Here is a 16,335-nt window from a genome sequence, read left to right as displayed (position 1 = left end):
TACGTACGGCACACGTCGGTGGGTAACTGCCGCATAAGAATAACCTATTTGACGATCTCCTTACAAACACATGCAGTCAACTCATCTGTCAGCGCACGATGTTGCAATTGACTGTATATGTTTGTATGGGAATCGTGGAATAGGTCATTCTTATGTGTGCGGGTCTTAAGTGTACATTTTCCAGTTTTTCACATGCCGTCATCCAGTGAGCTTTACAGCTCCGACTCACCCTCAATTCTCACGGGAATGCTCTGGATCATTGAAAGACTTGAGAAGCAGATGTCGTGAAATTTTCGCACACGTGAAATGTGATAGGCAGATTTCGCCGCTGTTTTTCATTTAACTCATACGTCGAAAGGCTAAGCAGCGACAAATTTTTTTGAAAAAGTAGTTTTATTAAAGGCAGCGTTGTCAAACTAAAAAGAAGTAATTAACAAATTATCTGGCTCACAAATTGAACCGGACTTCTATCTGGATTTATCTGGCTCAAATCGTTGTTGTTGCATTTACATTCTAAATTATTTATCTGGCTCAGGATTTTGCCACCGGATGATGGCTACAGTTAAAGTGCGTGCACACTAAGCGGTGCGACATGTAGCGGCAGCGGCGCTTCACTTTTTCACCTACTTGATTAACATTGCCGCTCATGGCCGCGCTGCGCAGTTCTGCTGCCGTTAGATGTGAATTGCTCCATAAGAATACATGCAAATAACATTTTGCAGCGCAGTGTAGTGCAGCTCAATGTGTTCTTAGCTTTAGGGAATTGAGCCTCTGTATAGTACCAAACATGGTTCAAATATATACAGGTTGGCCCATCTGTAAAGCAACAAAATATGTGTTCAAAATGTCAAAATCGAGAATCGAGAAGGGGACGATTTCATGTAGCTCCTGTATATTTCCAGCATTGTTTACAATGATTTCCAGGCAGATTCTGACTGTTGGGGAACATACCTACAAGCCTTCCGCGATTTACAACCAGATTGACTGAATTTTTGTATGTGTGCGTGTCGGGTAATTGACGCTTGCCCCGCGACTATCAAATAAAAAGCCATCAATCAACATTTGCATTGAGAAACCGTAGCGTTCGGACGTGAATATGTCGTCATCGGATGATGACTTTTTTTTACTTGCAACTACAGCAGTTTTATTAAATAATAAAAAATTTATTAAATAATAATAAAAGGTAATAGTCTAGTTGAGGGGTCGACTGCTAATATCCTACCAAAAATATCGACAGAGGTGTCAAAGGACGCGTCTTGACATCAGTATTAATAATCCGAAGGCGGAAACTAAAAATATTAACTCGTTCAAAAGATATTAACGAAAAACCGAAAAAAGACCCACGGGTACCTCCGAAACCGGGGGTGGGATCCATAGTATTTTTGCGCAGAACACCTTTCTGACTTGGCGGCCTTTGGCCGCGCTTATAAAAAATAACCCTGGGCTACGCCATGCCAAGTCCGGGTGTGTGGTATAACCGTGGCTACCGCCACGGTGATGCACAAATTTTTTTGTGGGTACCAACACAACAACAACCACATGCAAATCGCCAACTTCAACTGCAAATATCTCCGGACATGGATAAAATTTTTCTTTTCGCCATCGGATTATTGTTCTCGAGATTAATACGCGTCTTTTGACACCTCTCTCGATATTTTTGGTAGCGTATTAGCAGCCGACCCCTCAACTAGACTATTACCTAATAAAAGCTTTACATTCCATAAAGCTGGTAAACATTGATAATTTTCAACAAATTGTAATATGAATTGCTGTTCTTCCGAGCACTTGGTCATTTTGAATGTCGACACAAACTAAATACAACACTGCGTTTTGCAATCACACCCCGCGACTACCAAATAAGCTAGCGTCAAATGAAAAAATCAAAAATTTTTGATTTTCATCAACGTGTAGCCGACAACAAATACGTGTGTCACGAAGCCACCCGACTGCACTAACACACACAAAATTCAGTCAATCTGGTTGTAAATCGCGGAAGGCTTTACTGTGTCACTATGGCGCCAAAATTGGCATTAGACGTATTATAAAGAAAAAACATTTTTTTTTATGATTCATATCTGCTGTATACAAATTGGATATATATCATATAAAATCAAGTAATGAACGATCCAGGGTTTAATGTTAAGTACCAGAAGTATAAGTTGCGTGTAAAAATATGGGAGCGCGATTTTAAGCGTAAAAATTCAAGAGTTCCCTCTAAGGTAGAATACATATAAAGAACCTTTCCTATATTTCCATTAATAATTTTTATTTAGTATGATATTAAAGAGGCACCCAAAGAAATAAGAGATGCCTACAAACTGTATTATAAATTAAAGACGTCGTTTTTGGAAGACACTTTAAATGATGTTTTGGACGATGATGGCTTTAACATATTAGAGATTTCACAGGCCGAAAATAGTGCACCAACAGAATTATGCCAAGATGAAAGCTTAAATATATCCAGCAGCATCGCTGCCCTAGTGGATGGCACAACCTCTTCGAATATTACAAAAAAGTCTGATCAATCGGATGATTCTTCAAGTAAATCAAAGGTTGTCAGATATACAGACTTTGAAGAGAAAGTGCTAAAAGAATTTGATGCTGTAGAATATTGCCAGTTAAATGAAGAAGCATGGGGTCCCGAGGTAAGCAATAACCAAGTGGATAAAGTATCTGGAAAAAAGCAAAACGATTTAAGTGCCTTAAAAAACAAGTATAAATCAAATGTAAGTGCAAAACTTTTCAAATCTTCCTCGTTTTTTAAACGAAATCCTAGAAAGTCACTGTCACGAGATAATTCGGAAACTAGTGCACTGACAGTACGACAAGAAAGTGCACCAGGTATGCTCGGAAAGTACGAGGCACTGCCCGATTTAGAAACAATACTGGTACAAAAGGCTAAAGAGCAGCAGTCGTTAGCAGTCCTTACTACCAATCCGTTATTAGCAGGTGAGTTTCCTTTTAGCTAAAAATTTATAATATTCTCATGCTTAGATATGTAATTAGGCGGTAAATGCATATCTGTTAAAGTACTTCGCACTGTGTAGTCAGGGCGTCCTCTTATGAAGATCTGAAATAACATTCTCATTACGCCATACATTCGATTTTATCGACCATTTTGGAGTGTTAAAGTTGACATTAAGCACGAAAATGTCCCATAAACTTAAAGCTTATGGCACAATGTCAATGTAATTTAACGAAGCAATTAGATGGTTATCATATAATATAATTTTTAAATCAAATAAATGCAAGCCGCAACAACTTCCGAAGAGTTTTTAGGCCGCGCTTCTTTCCCAATTTTGGTCGGGCTCCTTTTAATTTATCCTACAAATTGCTTGGACTGGCCTTCATGCTTTACGCTGAATCCAAATGGCATCTGTAAGGCAGGGGAGTTTTCAGTGAGAAGCTTTGTTTGTCATTGAAAAAAAAACATGTTTCTGATTTTTTGATGTTGCTTAGCCCGGGGAGTGAACCCAGGATTAGTTGTTCTGTTAACAAAGCTTTGCCCCGTTCAATAAGCACGTCCACTCAATTGTCATGTTGTTGTAGCAGTGCATCGCCCCATCCAATAGGTGCGACCAATGACAAATTGTCATCAATGTCCTCTAACGGGATCCCAAAGAAACTTGCAGGGGTGGACCACAGTGAGAGGGTTGCTAGAGGCGTTGGTTCCACAGTAAAGTTGAAGGGATGGTTGGTATCATGTGGGGACACATTACAAACAGTACATACATTTCATATGTCGGGGTTGATTCTGTTTAGGTAAGAGTTTAACCTATTACATTCGTTTTGGGTATTGTTCTTTAAGTACTGGATTCACCAGGCAATTCCTGGCATAGAGGTTGTTGTTGTTGTTGTAGCAATGCTCGCCCCACCTAATAGCCGCGATCGATCACAAATTGTCATCAATATCCTCTAACGGGAGTCCAAGGAAACTTGCCGTTTCAACAGGGGTGGACCATACGGAAAGGGGTGTTAGAGACGTTGGTTCCACATTACAATTGAAGAGATGGTTGATGTCATGTGGGGATAGGTAAGTGTTTAACCTGTTACAGTATCCAGAACGAAGTTGAGCAAGAGTGACACGCGTTTCCTGGGGAGTATGCGTTCCTCTTCCGCAAGTTTTGGATAATTTTCGTTAAGCACTGGATTCACCGGGCAATTCCCGGCATAAAGGTCCGACGACTGTTTATGGAGTTCACCAAGGACCTGCTTGTGTTTTTTCACTTCATACGGCTGGGTTCTCAGGTGCCGTATTTCCTCAAAATGCTTACGGAGATGACTCCTTAAGCCCCTAGGCGGTGCTGGTTCATCAATCAGATGTCTGTTGGGATGCCCAGGTTTCTGGGTATTCAACAGGAACTGTTTGGTCAGCATCTCATTTCTCTCCCTGATGGGGAGTATTCTCGCCTCATTATGCAGATGGTGTTCTGGGGACATAAAAAGGCAGCCCGTGGCGATTCTGAGAGCAGTATTTTGGCAGGCCTGTAGTTTCTTCCAGTGGGTGTTTTTTAGGCTTGGCGACCATATGGGTGACGCGTAGCACGTAATCGGCTGGCTAATTGCTTTGTATGTAGTCATGAGCGTTTCTTTATCTTTTCCCCAAGTACTGCCAGCGACGGATTTGAGGATTTTATTACGGCTCTGAATTCTCGGAACAATTGCGACTGCGTGCTCACCAAAATTTAGACCCTGATCAAACGTCACACCCAAGATTTTGGGGTGTAGGACAGTCGGTAGCGTAGTCTCATCGACGTGGATGTTCAAAATGGTCGACATTTGGGGCGTCCATGTTGTAAATAAGGTCGCGGAAGATTTAGTCGGTGATAATGCCAGGTTTCGCGAGGCGAAAAAACTGGAGAGATCAGGGAGGTAGCCGTTTATTTTATTGCATAGCGCATCGATCTTTGGGCCTGGGCCTGTGGCCATTATTATGCAGTCATCGGCGTAGGAAACGATTGTGACTCCTTCCGGTGGTGAAGGTAGCTTAGATATGTAGAAATTAAACAAAAGTGGGGATAGGACACCACCCTGTGGCACCCCTTGTTTAATTCTCCTTGGTTTTGATGTTTCGTTTCTAAATTGCACCGATGCCTGCCGACCACCCAGATAATTTGCGGTCCACCTTTTAAGACATGGGGGAAGGGTAGACCCTTCCAGGTCCTGCAGTAACGAGCCATGGTTGACCGTATCGAAAGCTTTTGATAGGTCTAGCGCTACGAGTACTGTTCTATGGTGGGGGTATTGATTTAACCCGCAATTTATCTGGGTGCTAATGGCATTTAGCGCGGTGGTAGTGCTATGGAGTTTTCTGAAGCCATGCTGATGAGGGGCTAGCTGCAAATTTGCTTGGAAATAAGGGAGCAAAATGGCTTCAAGCGTCTTTGCCACTGGCGATAGGAGAGATATCGGACGATACGACTCACCTATGTTAGCTGGTTTCCCAGGCTTTAGTAACGGGACCACCTTGGCCATTTTCCATTTCTCAGGTATGACAAAGGTGGAAAGAGACAGATTGAAGACATGCGCTAAATATTTGAAACCCTCTTTCCCTAGGCTTTTAAGCATCGGCATGGCTATGCCGTCTGGGCCCACTGCTTTGGATGGTTTAGCACGACCAATGGCGTCCTCAACCTCTTTAGCGGTGATGGTGATTGGTGACGCGCTGAATTTGTGTTTATGTGCGTGTCTATTGGCTCTCCGTCTATCTTTGTCGACCGTAGGATGCATTATATATTGTCGGCAGAAAGCGCTCGCGCATTTTTTTGCGTCCGACAGCACTTTGTCGCTAAAGGCGATGGAAACTTTGTCTTTGTGCTTAGTCGGATTCGATAGGGACTTTACGGTGGACCAAAGTTTACCCACACCGGTAGAGAGGTTACAACCTCTTAGGTGCTCCTCCCATTTCGCCCGCTTGTATTCGTCCACAAGCAATCTGATGCGTTGGTTTATATCCCTTATTTGGGGGTCGCCTGGATCAAGCTGTCTTATAAGGTCACATTCTCTCGCTAAGTTTGCGGCCTCCGCCGGGAAGTGGGCCGGATTTCGGGAATTCTCCCGGCGGGAATGAAACGTGCCGAGGCGGATTCAATGACCTTACGGAAGGCACGCTCCCCTTGGCGGGCATCAGTCGGGATAGGGAGGGCAGCAAAGCGGCTGTCTGTAAAGGATTTATATTCTTCCCACTTTCCTTTTTTGAAGTTTATGAAAGTGCGTTTTTTAGTGACGATGAAGTCGGCGGTACGCTCAAGCGAAATAAGTATGGGCAGGTGGTTGTTGTTGTTGTTGTTGTAGCAGTGCTTCGCGCCACCTAACAGACGCGACCGATCACAAACTGTCATCAATATCCTCTAACGGGAGTCCAAGGAAACTTGCTGTTTCAACAGGGGTGGAACATAGGGAAAGGGGTGTTAGAGGCGTTGGTTCCACATTACAATTAAAGAGATGTTTGGTATCATGTGGGGACACATTGCAAGCGGGGCATACATTTTGTATGTCGGGGTTGATTCTGGATAGGTAAGAGTTTAACCTGTTACAGTATCCAGAACGAAGTTGAGCAGGGCAGGTGGTCGGATGCCAATGTTACCATCGGCTGCCAGTTGACGCAGTTTACGAGTTCTGCGCTCACGATAGAGATATCTGGCGAGCTATGACAGCTTCCTACCATACGTGTGGGGGCGTCTCCGTTTATTGTGCAGAACGTCGTTTCTTCTATTTGATCCGCCAACATCTCACCCCTACTGTCCGCCCGCAAGTTTGAATGCCATAGATCATGATGGGCATTGAAATCGCCTAAGATTGTTGCCAGTGAGTAAGGCTCTGATATTAGGGCGGTATCCACTGGGGCAACAGGTGGCAGGAGGGATGTAGATGTTGATGATTTCTAGGTTTGCATCGCCTGACCGGACAGATAGGCCTTGACGTTCTAAGACATTGTCCCTGCGGTCGATGCCAGGATCAAATATATAATATTCCACAGAGTGGTGTATGATAAACGCGAGGCCGCTTCCATTTCCGCTCTCGCGGTCTTTCCTGTGGACGTTATACCCAGAGCAGGTCTGCAATGCAGATCTTGCTGTGAGTTTAGTCTCTTGAATCGCAGCAATGCGGATGTTGTGCCGCTTCATGAAATCGACTATCTCCGTGATCTTCCAGTTAGTCCATTACAGTTTAGCTGCAGGTTTCTGAAGTGCATAAGGGGAGACGTCGCCACTCTGGGGGTAAGTGACGGGTGACTACGCCTGGGTTGTGGAAGGCCAGGACGCAATTGCTGTTGTGGCCCTGGGACTGGGCGTCCTTGGGCAAGCATTGGGGTACCCGGATGATTTGGGTTTGCGACCTGGCAACATGGCGCGATGAAACCCGTCGGGGGTTGCCGTCGCGGAGACCAGAATATCTGGGAAAGTGGCACCACCCAAGGCAGGAGCTGCATTGGGGGGATGTCGCAAACCTATATATTCTGTGCTGGCAGACGGTCCAAACGGAGGTAGGGACTAAGAGCCTGTTTCTCTGACCTGCACGATTGCTGTCGGAAAAGAGGGGGGGGGAGAAGACGGGGGCAGGGGCTGATGCTCAGCATTGCTACCAACTCTACTACGAAGGTAGTAGTTATGAGTGGTATCAGCTGTTTGAGTTGTTGGCGCCGTGGGGCGCGAGCAGCAGCGGGTACTTGTTGTGGCTTGCTGAGCAGGGGGGCTGCTGGAAGGTAGTGGGGGGGGGGCGCTAAGGCGTAGACTACGGGACGCCCTTGGGCGTGAGCAGCAAGGAGCCACAAAAGATTTATAAAAGTTACGTGGACGTCAGGTTTTGGGATCAAGCCCAGAACAACCTGTCCGATGCAACCATCCCTTGCGCGAGACACACTGAACAGAGTATGACCGTCCTAAAAAGATTCTTTTCCGGCAAATGCAGCAAAACCATTTCTCAGGACCGGGGTCAGGAGACGGACCCGGATTGGGTTCGATGCCTTCCCGGAGTAAGAGAATATGGAGCAGTCCTGCTGCAAGGAGCTGCTGGGAGGATGACAATTTGTGGGAGGGACGAAACAAATTAGATGGGGTCACACTGAAATGACAGTCCTTGGTCGGGAAAAACCCCGAGTCACTCCGGTACATAGAACCGACTGCCTTGAGAAGCGCATAGAGGTCTGACGCCTGTTTGTGGATTTCACTGAGGACCTGGTTGTGCTTTTTAGCTTCATACGGCTTCGTTCTCAGGTGCCGTATTTCCTCATAATGCTTACGGACATGACCCCTTAAGCCCTTGGCGGTGTAGTCAATCAGATGTCTGTTGGCATGCCCAGGTTTCTGGGTATTCAACAGAAACTGTTTGGATAGCATTTCATTTCTCGCCTCATTATGTATGTGGTGTTCTGGGGACATAAGAAGACAGCCCGTAGCGGTTTGAGGGCGGTATTTTTGAAGGCCTGTAGGTTCTTCCAGCGAGTAGTCTTTGGGCTTGGCGACCATATCGGGGACTCGTAGCATGCAATCGGCTGGCCAATTGCTTTGTAATTTGCAATGAGCGTTTCTTTATCTTTACCCCAAGTACTGCCAGCAAGAGATTTAAGGATTTTATTGCGGCTCTGGATTTTCGATACAATTGCGGCTGCATGCTCTCCAAAATGTAGATCCTGATCTAGAATGTCACACCCAAGATTTTGGGGTGTAAGACAATCGGTAACGTGGTGCCATCGACGTGGATGTTCAATATGGTCGATATTTGGAGCGTCTTGTTGCAAATAAGGTCGCCGATGATTTTGATGATGAGATCAGGGAGATAGCTGTTTATTTTGCTACAAAGCTCATCGATCTGTGGGCCTGGGCCTGTGGCCATTATTGTGCAGTCATCGGCGTAGGAAACGATAGTGATCTGGTGGCGAAGGTAGCTTTGATATGTAGAAGTTAAACAAAAGTGGGGATAGGACACTATCCTGTGGCATCCCTAGTTTAACTCTCCTTGGTCCAGATGTTTCGTTTCGAAATTGCACCGATGCCTGCGTCCAGACAGATAATTTGCGTTCCACCTTTTAAAACGGTGGGGGGAAGGGTAAACCCTTCCAGGTCTTGAATTAACGTGTCATGGTTGACCGTATGAAAAGCTTTTGACAGCTCTAACACATCGAGTACTATGGGGGGAGGGAGTTTGATTTAATCCACAATTTATCTGAGTACTAATGGCAGGGTCGAAATTTCTCAAGTGGGCCACATTAAAATCGATTGTCTCAATTTTCATTGAATAAATACGGTTTTTAATCGGTTTGGACGTAAAAACGATCTCCCCAAAATATTTTTTCAAAATAAAATTTTTTTCATTAGTTATTAACAGTTAGTTTTTGATCGTGTTATTTGAATAAACTAATAACTCGTGAACGGTTTATCGAAACTCAACGTTTTCTACATCAAGATTTTCCTCAATTAATATTCTTTCCCATAAAAAAGTTGTTTTTAATAACAAATTATCATTTTGTTAAAAGAATCGCATTTGTTTTAAATAATTAAAAATTAATAAAACTTCGCCTGCGAGAAAATTTTGACACATTTCATTCAATTCTACAATCCCTTAAAAAAATGTTCGTGAAAAAGTCATTATTTTTCATTAGGTCAAAAGTTATACGTTTTTGTGACCGCGCTTCTACCTCCAGTGCTAGACGAGCACGTTTTTTTGATCAGTATAAATCATCCACAAAATTTCGGTCACACGATGACTCAGCGCGCGAGCATCAAGCATTAGTATATTAAGTGACGAAAATTTTGATGTAGAACACGTTGAGTTTCGATATTATCGCGTTATTCGAGTTATTAATTTTTTCATGATCAAAAACTTTAACTGTTAATAACTAATGGAAAAAAACATAATTTTGCAAACATATTTTGGGGAGATCGTCTTTACCTCCAAGCCGATTAAAACCGTATTAATCAATGACAACGGCACTATTATCTGTGACAGAAGCAATTCGTGAGCGAGTGGATGAAAGTTACATTGCCTTCTTAACACTTCTTGACCACTCTAAAGCTTTTGATTCTGTAGACCATACTCTGCTCTGTAGGAAGCTGGAAAACTTATATAACTTCTTTGGTCATGCAGTTGCCCTTATAAGATCATACCTTGGCGATAGGACTCAAGCAGAATGTATAAATGGTAAAAAGTCTGACTTCCTACATCTCTTAAGAGGCGTTCCTCAAGGCTCCATCCTGGGTCCTCTGTTATTTGTTTTGTATATCAATGCCTTACCCGCTGTCCTTAAGTATTGTAATGTTCATATCTACGCTGATGATGTGCAGTTGTATACGTGTTGTCCTCGTGATCAAACTAGCTTGTGCATAAACAACTTAAACCATGATTTGAATCAAATATTTTCATGGGCTACTATGAATGGCTTATATATAAAATATATTGTAACGAATTTTACTTGCAAATCCTCTTACTTGCCCTTCTGCTAAGTTCGAATCACTAAACTGTTGAATAAATAACTCCAATATTGAATAATGGAAAAATGGCCTTTATTAAAGTACTTCACAATGACACTCAAACTGTGGAACGAATAGCTTGCTTAATAACCAAACTGATTGATAGCTCAAATGAAACTCTTCTATTCAAAATAATACTGCTCTTGCTCGCTAGATAGCGTCTTAATCGAAATCTGAAATCAAATTGAACTCCAGCGCCTCTACAATTGCCGCCTTTTATACTCTTTGACTTCAACCTTCGCATCTTCTAGGCGCTTCCAGAATCTACTAGTCCAGCAGCTCTCAAACTTCTCAGCTGTAACTACAATTGCACAATTTTATAGTTTTTCTCATTGCATACTTATGGCAGTATCTCAGATATATGCATGTGTTTGTGCATTGACTCTCCGCTGCTTGTATAAGTACATGGTACATATGTGTAGACGCAATTATTGTTTCGTTTATGTAGATACATAATGATTGATCTATGGATGTGAATTCCCGTCACTACTTAGCATCGGCTTAGAGACGATAGCATCGCTCTGTGCTGCTAACATTCCAACCTGGCAACCCTGGTGTGTGAAAGCTAAAGTAATTTTTGCTCCTCTTTAAATTTTCAAATTCATTGTTTATTGTGAGTCTTAATTCTTACAACCTTTGTCTAAACATTAACAAACGTGACATTTATCTGTGGAAAATAAGATCCTCTGTCCAGGTGATCTCCAATTCAACTTTACTAACTTGGCAGTATATTGCGATTGGTGCTCCTGCTTTGTTGTTGTCAGTCAAATTGTTTTTTTTTTTTTGACACCTCCATCAACTGTGTATCTTCCCGCCAAAAGTTTTATAGTCACTGAAGTTTGTTTGTGCTTCAAGCTTTATTTTGTGGTTTGCGTCTGAGCTAAAAAGCCTGCGTCATAATAATCTAAGCTGCCACCCATTTTCTTCGAGCATTATTTTTGGCCCGTTTTTTTCGAACACCATGGATCAAGTCAATGGTAAGCGTCGTGGTGACGACCTTAATAACGAGGTTGATAGCGTCAAAAAGGTGCAACGGATCAGCGGCTTCTCTCCTAGTTTAATGGAAAGCATGGATCAGCGATTTGCTAAGTTCAACGATCTGATTGCTAAGCAAATTTTGGACTCGGAAAAAAGGCTCATTGAATTCGTATGCAAAAAACTAGAAGACAAATTTGTGGTGCTGAAGAAAGAGGTCAGTGAGCTTAATGCAAGAGTTACTCAGCTGGAGAGCGTGTTCGAGCGCGTTGGTTATATCGAAGAGGGAGTAAAAACACTCAAAAACAATGCGTCAAAGCAAGAGAGCCATATTGCCGCAAGTGAAGTCCGTGTACACGGAATTCCCTTTAAGGAAGGAGACTTAACAAATGTCTTTCTTCACCTCTATTCCACTCTTAGATTGCAACCAATTCCTATAATGAGCATTTTTCGGCTACGGAAACTAGACAACAGCGTGACAGATCCGGCCGTAATAATCAAATTTCAGTCGCCGACAGACAGAAACAAATTGCTAAAAAGTATAGGCACATTTAGGCGCCAAAACAATCCAAACATCAAGGGTCTGCAATTAGTTCAAGTGGGCATAAATTCAAATGCTCCGATTTATGTAAATGCTTCGCTGTCCAGGCAAAACTATGCGATCTTCAAGGCAGCGATCCGTCTAAAGAAGAAAAGGAAGGTAGTAGCGGTTTTTTCTAAGAAGGGTCTGGTACATATCAGACGAACAGCCAACGCCAGCCCTGAAGCAATACATAGCTTGGATTTTCTAGAGCGTCTTGAGAATACCGGCGAAGAAAGCGCGAGTTCCTTTCGAGTTGATGATGCGCCAACGAATAATGATCAATAAATTAATTTCTATGTATGGTATATTACTTAAGTTCTTGAGTATCTTCGTTTTCGTCTTTATCTCTCCCTATCATACTTGTAAACAATCATTTATGTTGTCTTTATTGTTACGCATCGCAGAGCATTCTTTATATCCCATAGATAGTGATGGTCCTAGACTATAGGTTGTCTAGTTCCAAAGACTGCTTACATACACTGTTGCGCGTATTCAGCAAACGTACTAAAGGGCTCAAAGTCATCCATCTCAATTCGCAAAGCCTATATAAAAAGCTGGATGAATTGAGATTCATATCTGAGGGTTCTGATATAGATGTTATATGTATTTCCGAAACCTGGTTTTCTTCATGTCACAAAAATGATTCGGTGCAACTAAATGGATATCAACTTTTCAGGGCTGATAGAGGTGGTCATGGTGGTGGTGTTGCTATATATGTTAAAAGTAGTTTATCCTGTAAACTTTGCTGCAGTGCTAGTCCAAGTGATTCTGTTGAATATGTGTTCAGAGACGTGTTCTCTGTAAATAATGAAAGGCTGCTGTGCATACAGACCTAATCGTGGAGTTGACTTCTCTGGCTTTATTGAATTTCTCGAGCCTCTACTTATAAGCTATGATAATATAATCATCGCTGGGGATTTCAACTCCAACCTTCTTGTCGACTCAACTCTAAAGCTAAGTATGGAGTCTCTTGGACTTTTTCCCACCAATTTAACTTCACCTACACACTTTACTGACTCAAATTCTTCTTTGCTGGATTTATTTTTTGTGAATGATCCCCTGAAATTGCTCCACTACGATCAATTGTCGGCATCTTGCTTTTCAAAACACGATCTGATATTTCTTAGTTACAACATTCAAATGACACACACATCCAATGTTCCTTTACGTATCGTGATTTTAGAAGCATAGATTACAGTTCCCTTAATGCAGCGGTGGAGGCGGTCGAATGGAGCTTGATTCGTACGCTGACATCGGTCGATGATCAGGCATCATTCCTACAGAACCATATTATTGGGCTTTTCGACAACCATGTGCCAGTGAAACTCAAGGCTGCTACACACAATAATACCCCTTGGTTTAGTGCCAATCTAAAACACTTAATTCACCAGCGTAACCTTGCTTACTCACGATGGAAAAGATACAAAACCCTGGAGGCTCACAACTGCTTCAAAGCAGCTAGGATCGCTGCAAACAAAGCCATTAGGTCAGCTAAGCAGAAATTTTATAATAACAAGTTTAGTGCTGCTTTGAGTTCGAAGGAAACCTGGAAGTCGATTAAACATATTGGTATCGGAAAATCCAAATGCGATATTTCTGTCCTCCCTGATGTAGACATTAACGAGATAAATATAAATTTTGTAAATCTGCCAATTTCAACTGACAATATATGTGCTGACAATTATTGTATTCGCGCTAATGTTGATTTTGGTCCTCTTGAGTTTGCTAGTGTCCATGATTGTGATGTCGTTCAAGCCATTCTTTCAGTAAAGTCTAATGCTATGGGGTTCGATGGTATATGTCCGAAATTTTTAAAAATAATTCTTCGTAAAATCCTTCCTCACTTAATCTACTTGGTTAACTCTGTGCTGACGCCCTGTGTATTTCACAAATGTTGGAAAGTTGCTAAGGTAATCCCAAATCCCAAGCAAAACAAGGATTATAGACCTATAGCTATTCTGCCTTTCCTTTCCAAGGTCGTCGAACGAATTTTGCACTGCCAGATAAATACTTATGTGCAGGGTAATAACCTTCTCACAGATTCCCAGTCTGGATTCAGGTCCAATCTTAGCTGTAAAACGGCGCTCCTATCGGTGATAGAGGATATTCGAGAACAAGTTGACAAAAATTTTACTGCTTTCCTTACTCTTCTCGACCATTCAAAAGCGTTTGACTGGGTCGACCACACCGTTCTCTGCAAGAAGTTGGATAACCTATTTATTTCTCCAACTGTGCAACAGCCCTAATCAGATCGTATTTGGCCGACCGAACTCAGGCAGTAAGTGTTGGTAGCAGAAAGTCTGACTTCGTCAGTGTTTTATAGGAGTCCCACCAGGCTCAATCCTTGGTCCCCTGTTATTTGTTTTGTATATAAACGATTTGCCTGGTGTTCTCAAGTATTGTAATATTCACATTTATGCTGACGGCGTACAATTGTATATGTGCTGTCCTAGTGATCGTACCAGTTCATGTATTAATAACTTAAATTACGATTTATGTCAAATTGGTACGTGGGCTTCTATGAACGGCTTATGTCTTAACCCTAAGAAGTCGAAATGTATAGTCATTCATAGAAGGTCACTAGATAAAAGTGGAATGGAAAATTTAATTTTAGACAACACTATTATAGAATACGTTGACACGGCAAAAAATCTAGGAACCTGACTATTTGTATCGGAGGCAAAATTTTCTCCAGTCGTCTAGATCTGTTCTCCTTACCCACTTCAGACATCGTATGCTAATATCTGATCGCCAGTTCTTCATTACTTCCATACGTCTTTGGAACTCGCTCCCTTCTAGACTTAGGCTTATAAGCAATGCTCTGCAATTCAATAAAGAATTAACAAGTTTCTATAATAACCTAGACAATTTAAATACTGATTTCTTCTAAGCAAATGTACTCTATCATTCGTTTATTTTATTTATTTACTATTTATTAAATACTAGCCTTTACCCGCGGCCCCGTCCGCAAGGAGAAATTTAAATATATGGGCTATTCGCGTTAGCCTACTTATCAAGTTATCTGTTTAAAAATTTTTTTTTTTGTCTAATGCATTTTATTTTTGTAATTGAGTAAAAAAAAGAATTAAATGATTTGATAACCTGATACCATCCCAAATGATCCCGAAATAATACAGAAAAAGTCACGAAACGACACCTTGAGGATCCCCAAATGATCCCGTATTAGCCCCGAAAAGGTCCCGTAATAACCCCGACGGGATCCCGAACAAATCCCGAAAACCATCCAGAAATAATGCCGGAAGGGATCCGAAATTATTCCGACAAAGTCCCGCATTGATTCCGGCGGGATCCCGAACGGATACCGAAAATCATCCAGAAGTGATGCCGGAAAGGTCCTCAAATGATCACCTGATAATCCCGAAATTAGCCTTAAGGGGCCCTTTACGGATCCCGTAAACCATCCAGAAACGATCCCGATATAGTCCCGAAGAAGTCCCGAAATGACCCTGACGGGATCTCGAACGCATCCCTAAATGACCCTGACGGGATCCCCAACAGATCCCGAAATCCATCCAGAAATGATCTTGGGAGGGACCCCAAATGATCCCGAAAAAGTCCCTAAATGAATCCGACGGGATCCTGAACGGATACCGAAAACCATCTAGAAGTGATGCCGGAAAGGTCCTCAAATGATCACCTAATAGTCCCAAAATGACCCTGACGGCATCCCGGACTGATCCCGAAATCCATCCAGAAATGATCTTGGGAGGGTCCCAAAATGATCCCGAAATAGTCTCGGAAAAGTCCAAAAATTACCCTGACGGGATCCCGGACGAATCCTGAAAACCAATCTTAAATGTTGCCGAAAAAAACCCGAAATGACCCTGGTGGGACCCCGAAAGGATCCCGAAAACTATCCAGAAATTATGCCGGAAAGGTCCTCAAATGATCTCCTAATAGTTCCGAAAAGACCCTGACGGGATCCGTTCAGGACAACTATCCAGAAATGATACAGAAAGGGCCCGCAAATTATCCCGTATTAGTTGAGTAAAAGTCCCGAAATGACCCCGACGGGATGCCGGACGAATCCCAAAAACCATACAGAAATGATGCCGGAAACCCCCGGACCCCAAATGATCCCGAAAAAGTCCCGCAATTATTCCGACGTGGTCCTGAACGGATACCGAAAACCATCCAGAAGTGATGCCGGAAAGGTCCTCAAATGATCACCTAATAGTCCCAAAATGACCCTGACGGCATCCCGGACAGATCCCGAAATCCATCCAGAAATGATCTTGGGAAGGTCCCAAAATGATCCCGAAATGACCGTGACGGGATCCCGAAAGG

At 42.6% G+C, this 16,335-nt stretch overlaps 1 protein-coding gene across 4 annotated transcripts in view; it reads left to right on the top strand.

Annotated features, from left to right (window-relative positions):
• Positions 1-1,889: 1,889 nt before the first annotated feature.
• The window catches only part of RecQ4 (RecQ4 helicase), a 167,756-nt gene continuing 153,310 nt past the window's right edge, over positions 1,890-16,335 (top strand). Inside the window, exons 1-2 of one of the 4 annotated variants that reach the window (XM_067787128.1) lie at positions 1,890-2,219; positions 2,274-2,949. In XM_067787128.1, the coding sequence (XP_067643229.1) occupies positions 2,118-2,219; positions 2,274-2,949 (778 nt within the window). In that variant the 5' untranslated portion in view covers positions 1,890-2,117. Of the gene's footprint in view, positions 2,220-2,273; positions 2,950-16,335 lie in introns of those variants that run through there. The other 3 variants (XM_067787130.1, XM_067787127.1, XM_067787129.1) reach the window with 3 other exon arrangements.

The sequence above is a fragment of the Eurosta solidaginis genome, chromosome 5 (assembly GCF_040869045.1).
Source record: "Eurosta solidaginis isolate ZX-2024a chromosome 5, ASM4086904v1, whole genome shotgun sequence".
In the NCBI taxonomy this organism is placed as follows: Eukaryota; Metazoa; Arthropoda; class Insecta; order Diptera; family Tephritidae; genus Eurosta; species Eurosta solidaginis.
The sequence above is the reverse complement of the archived record's forward strand: the minus strand, read 5'-3'. Positions and strand labels throughout refer to the sequence as shown.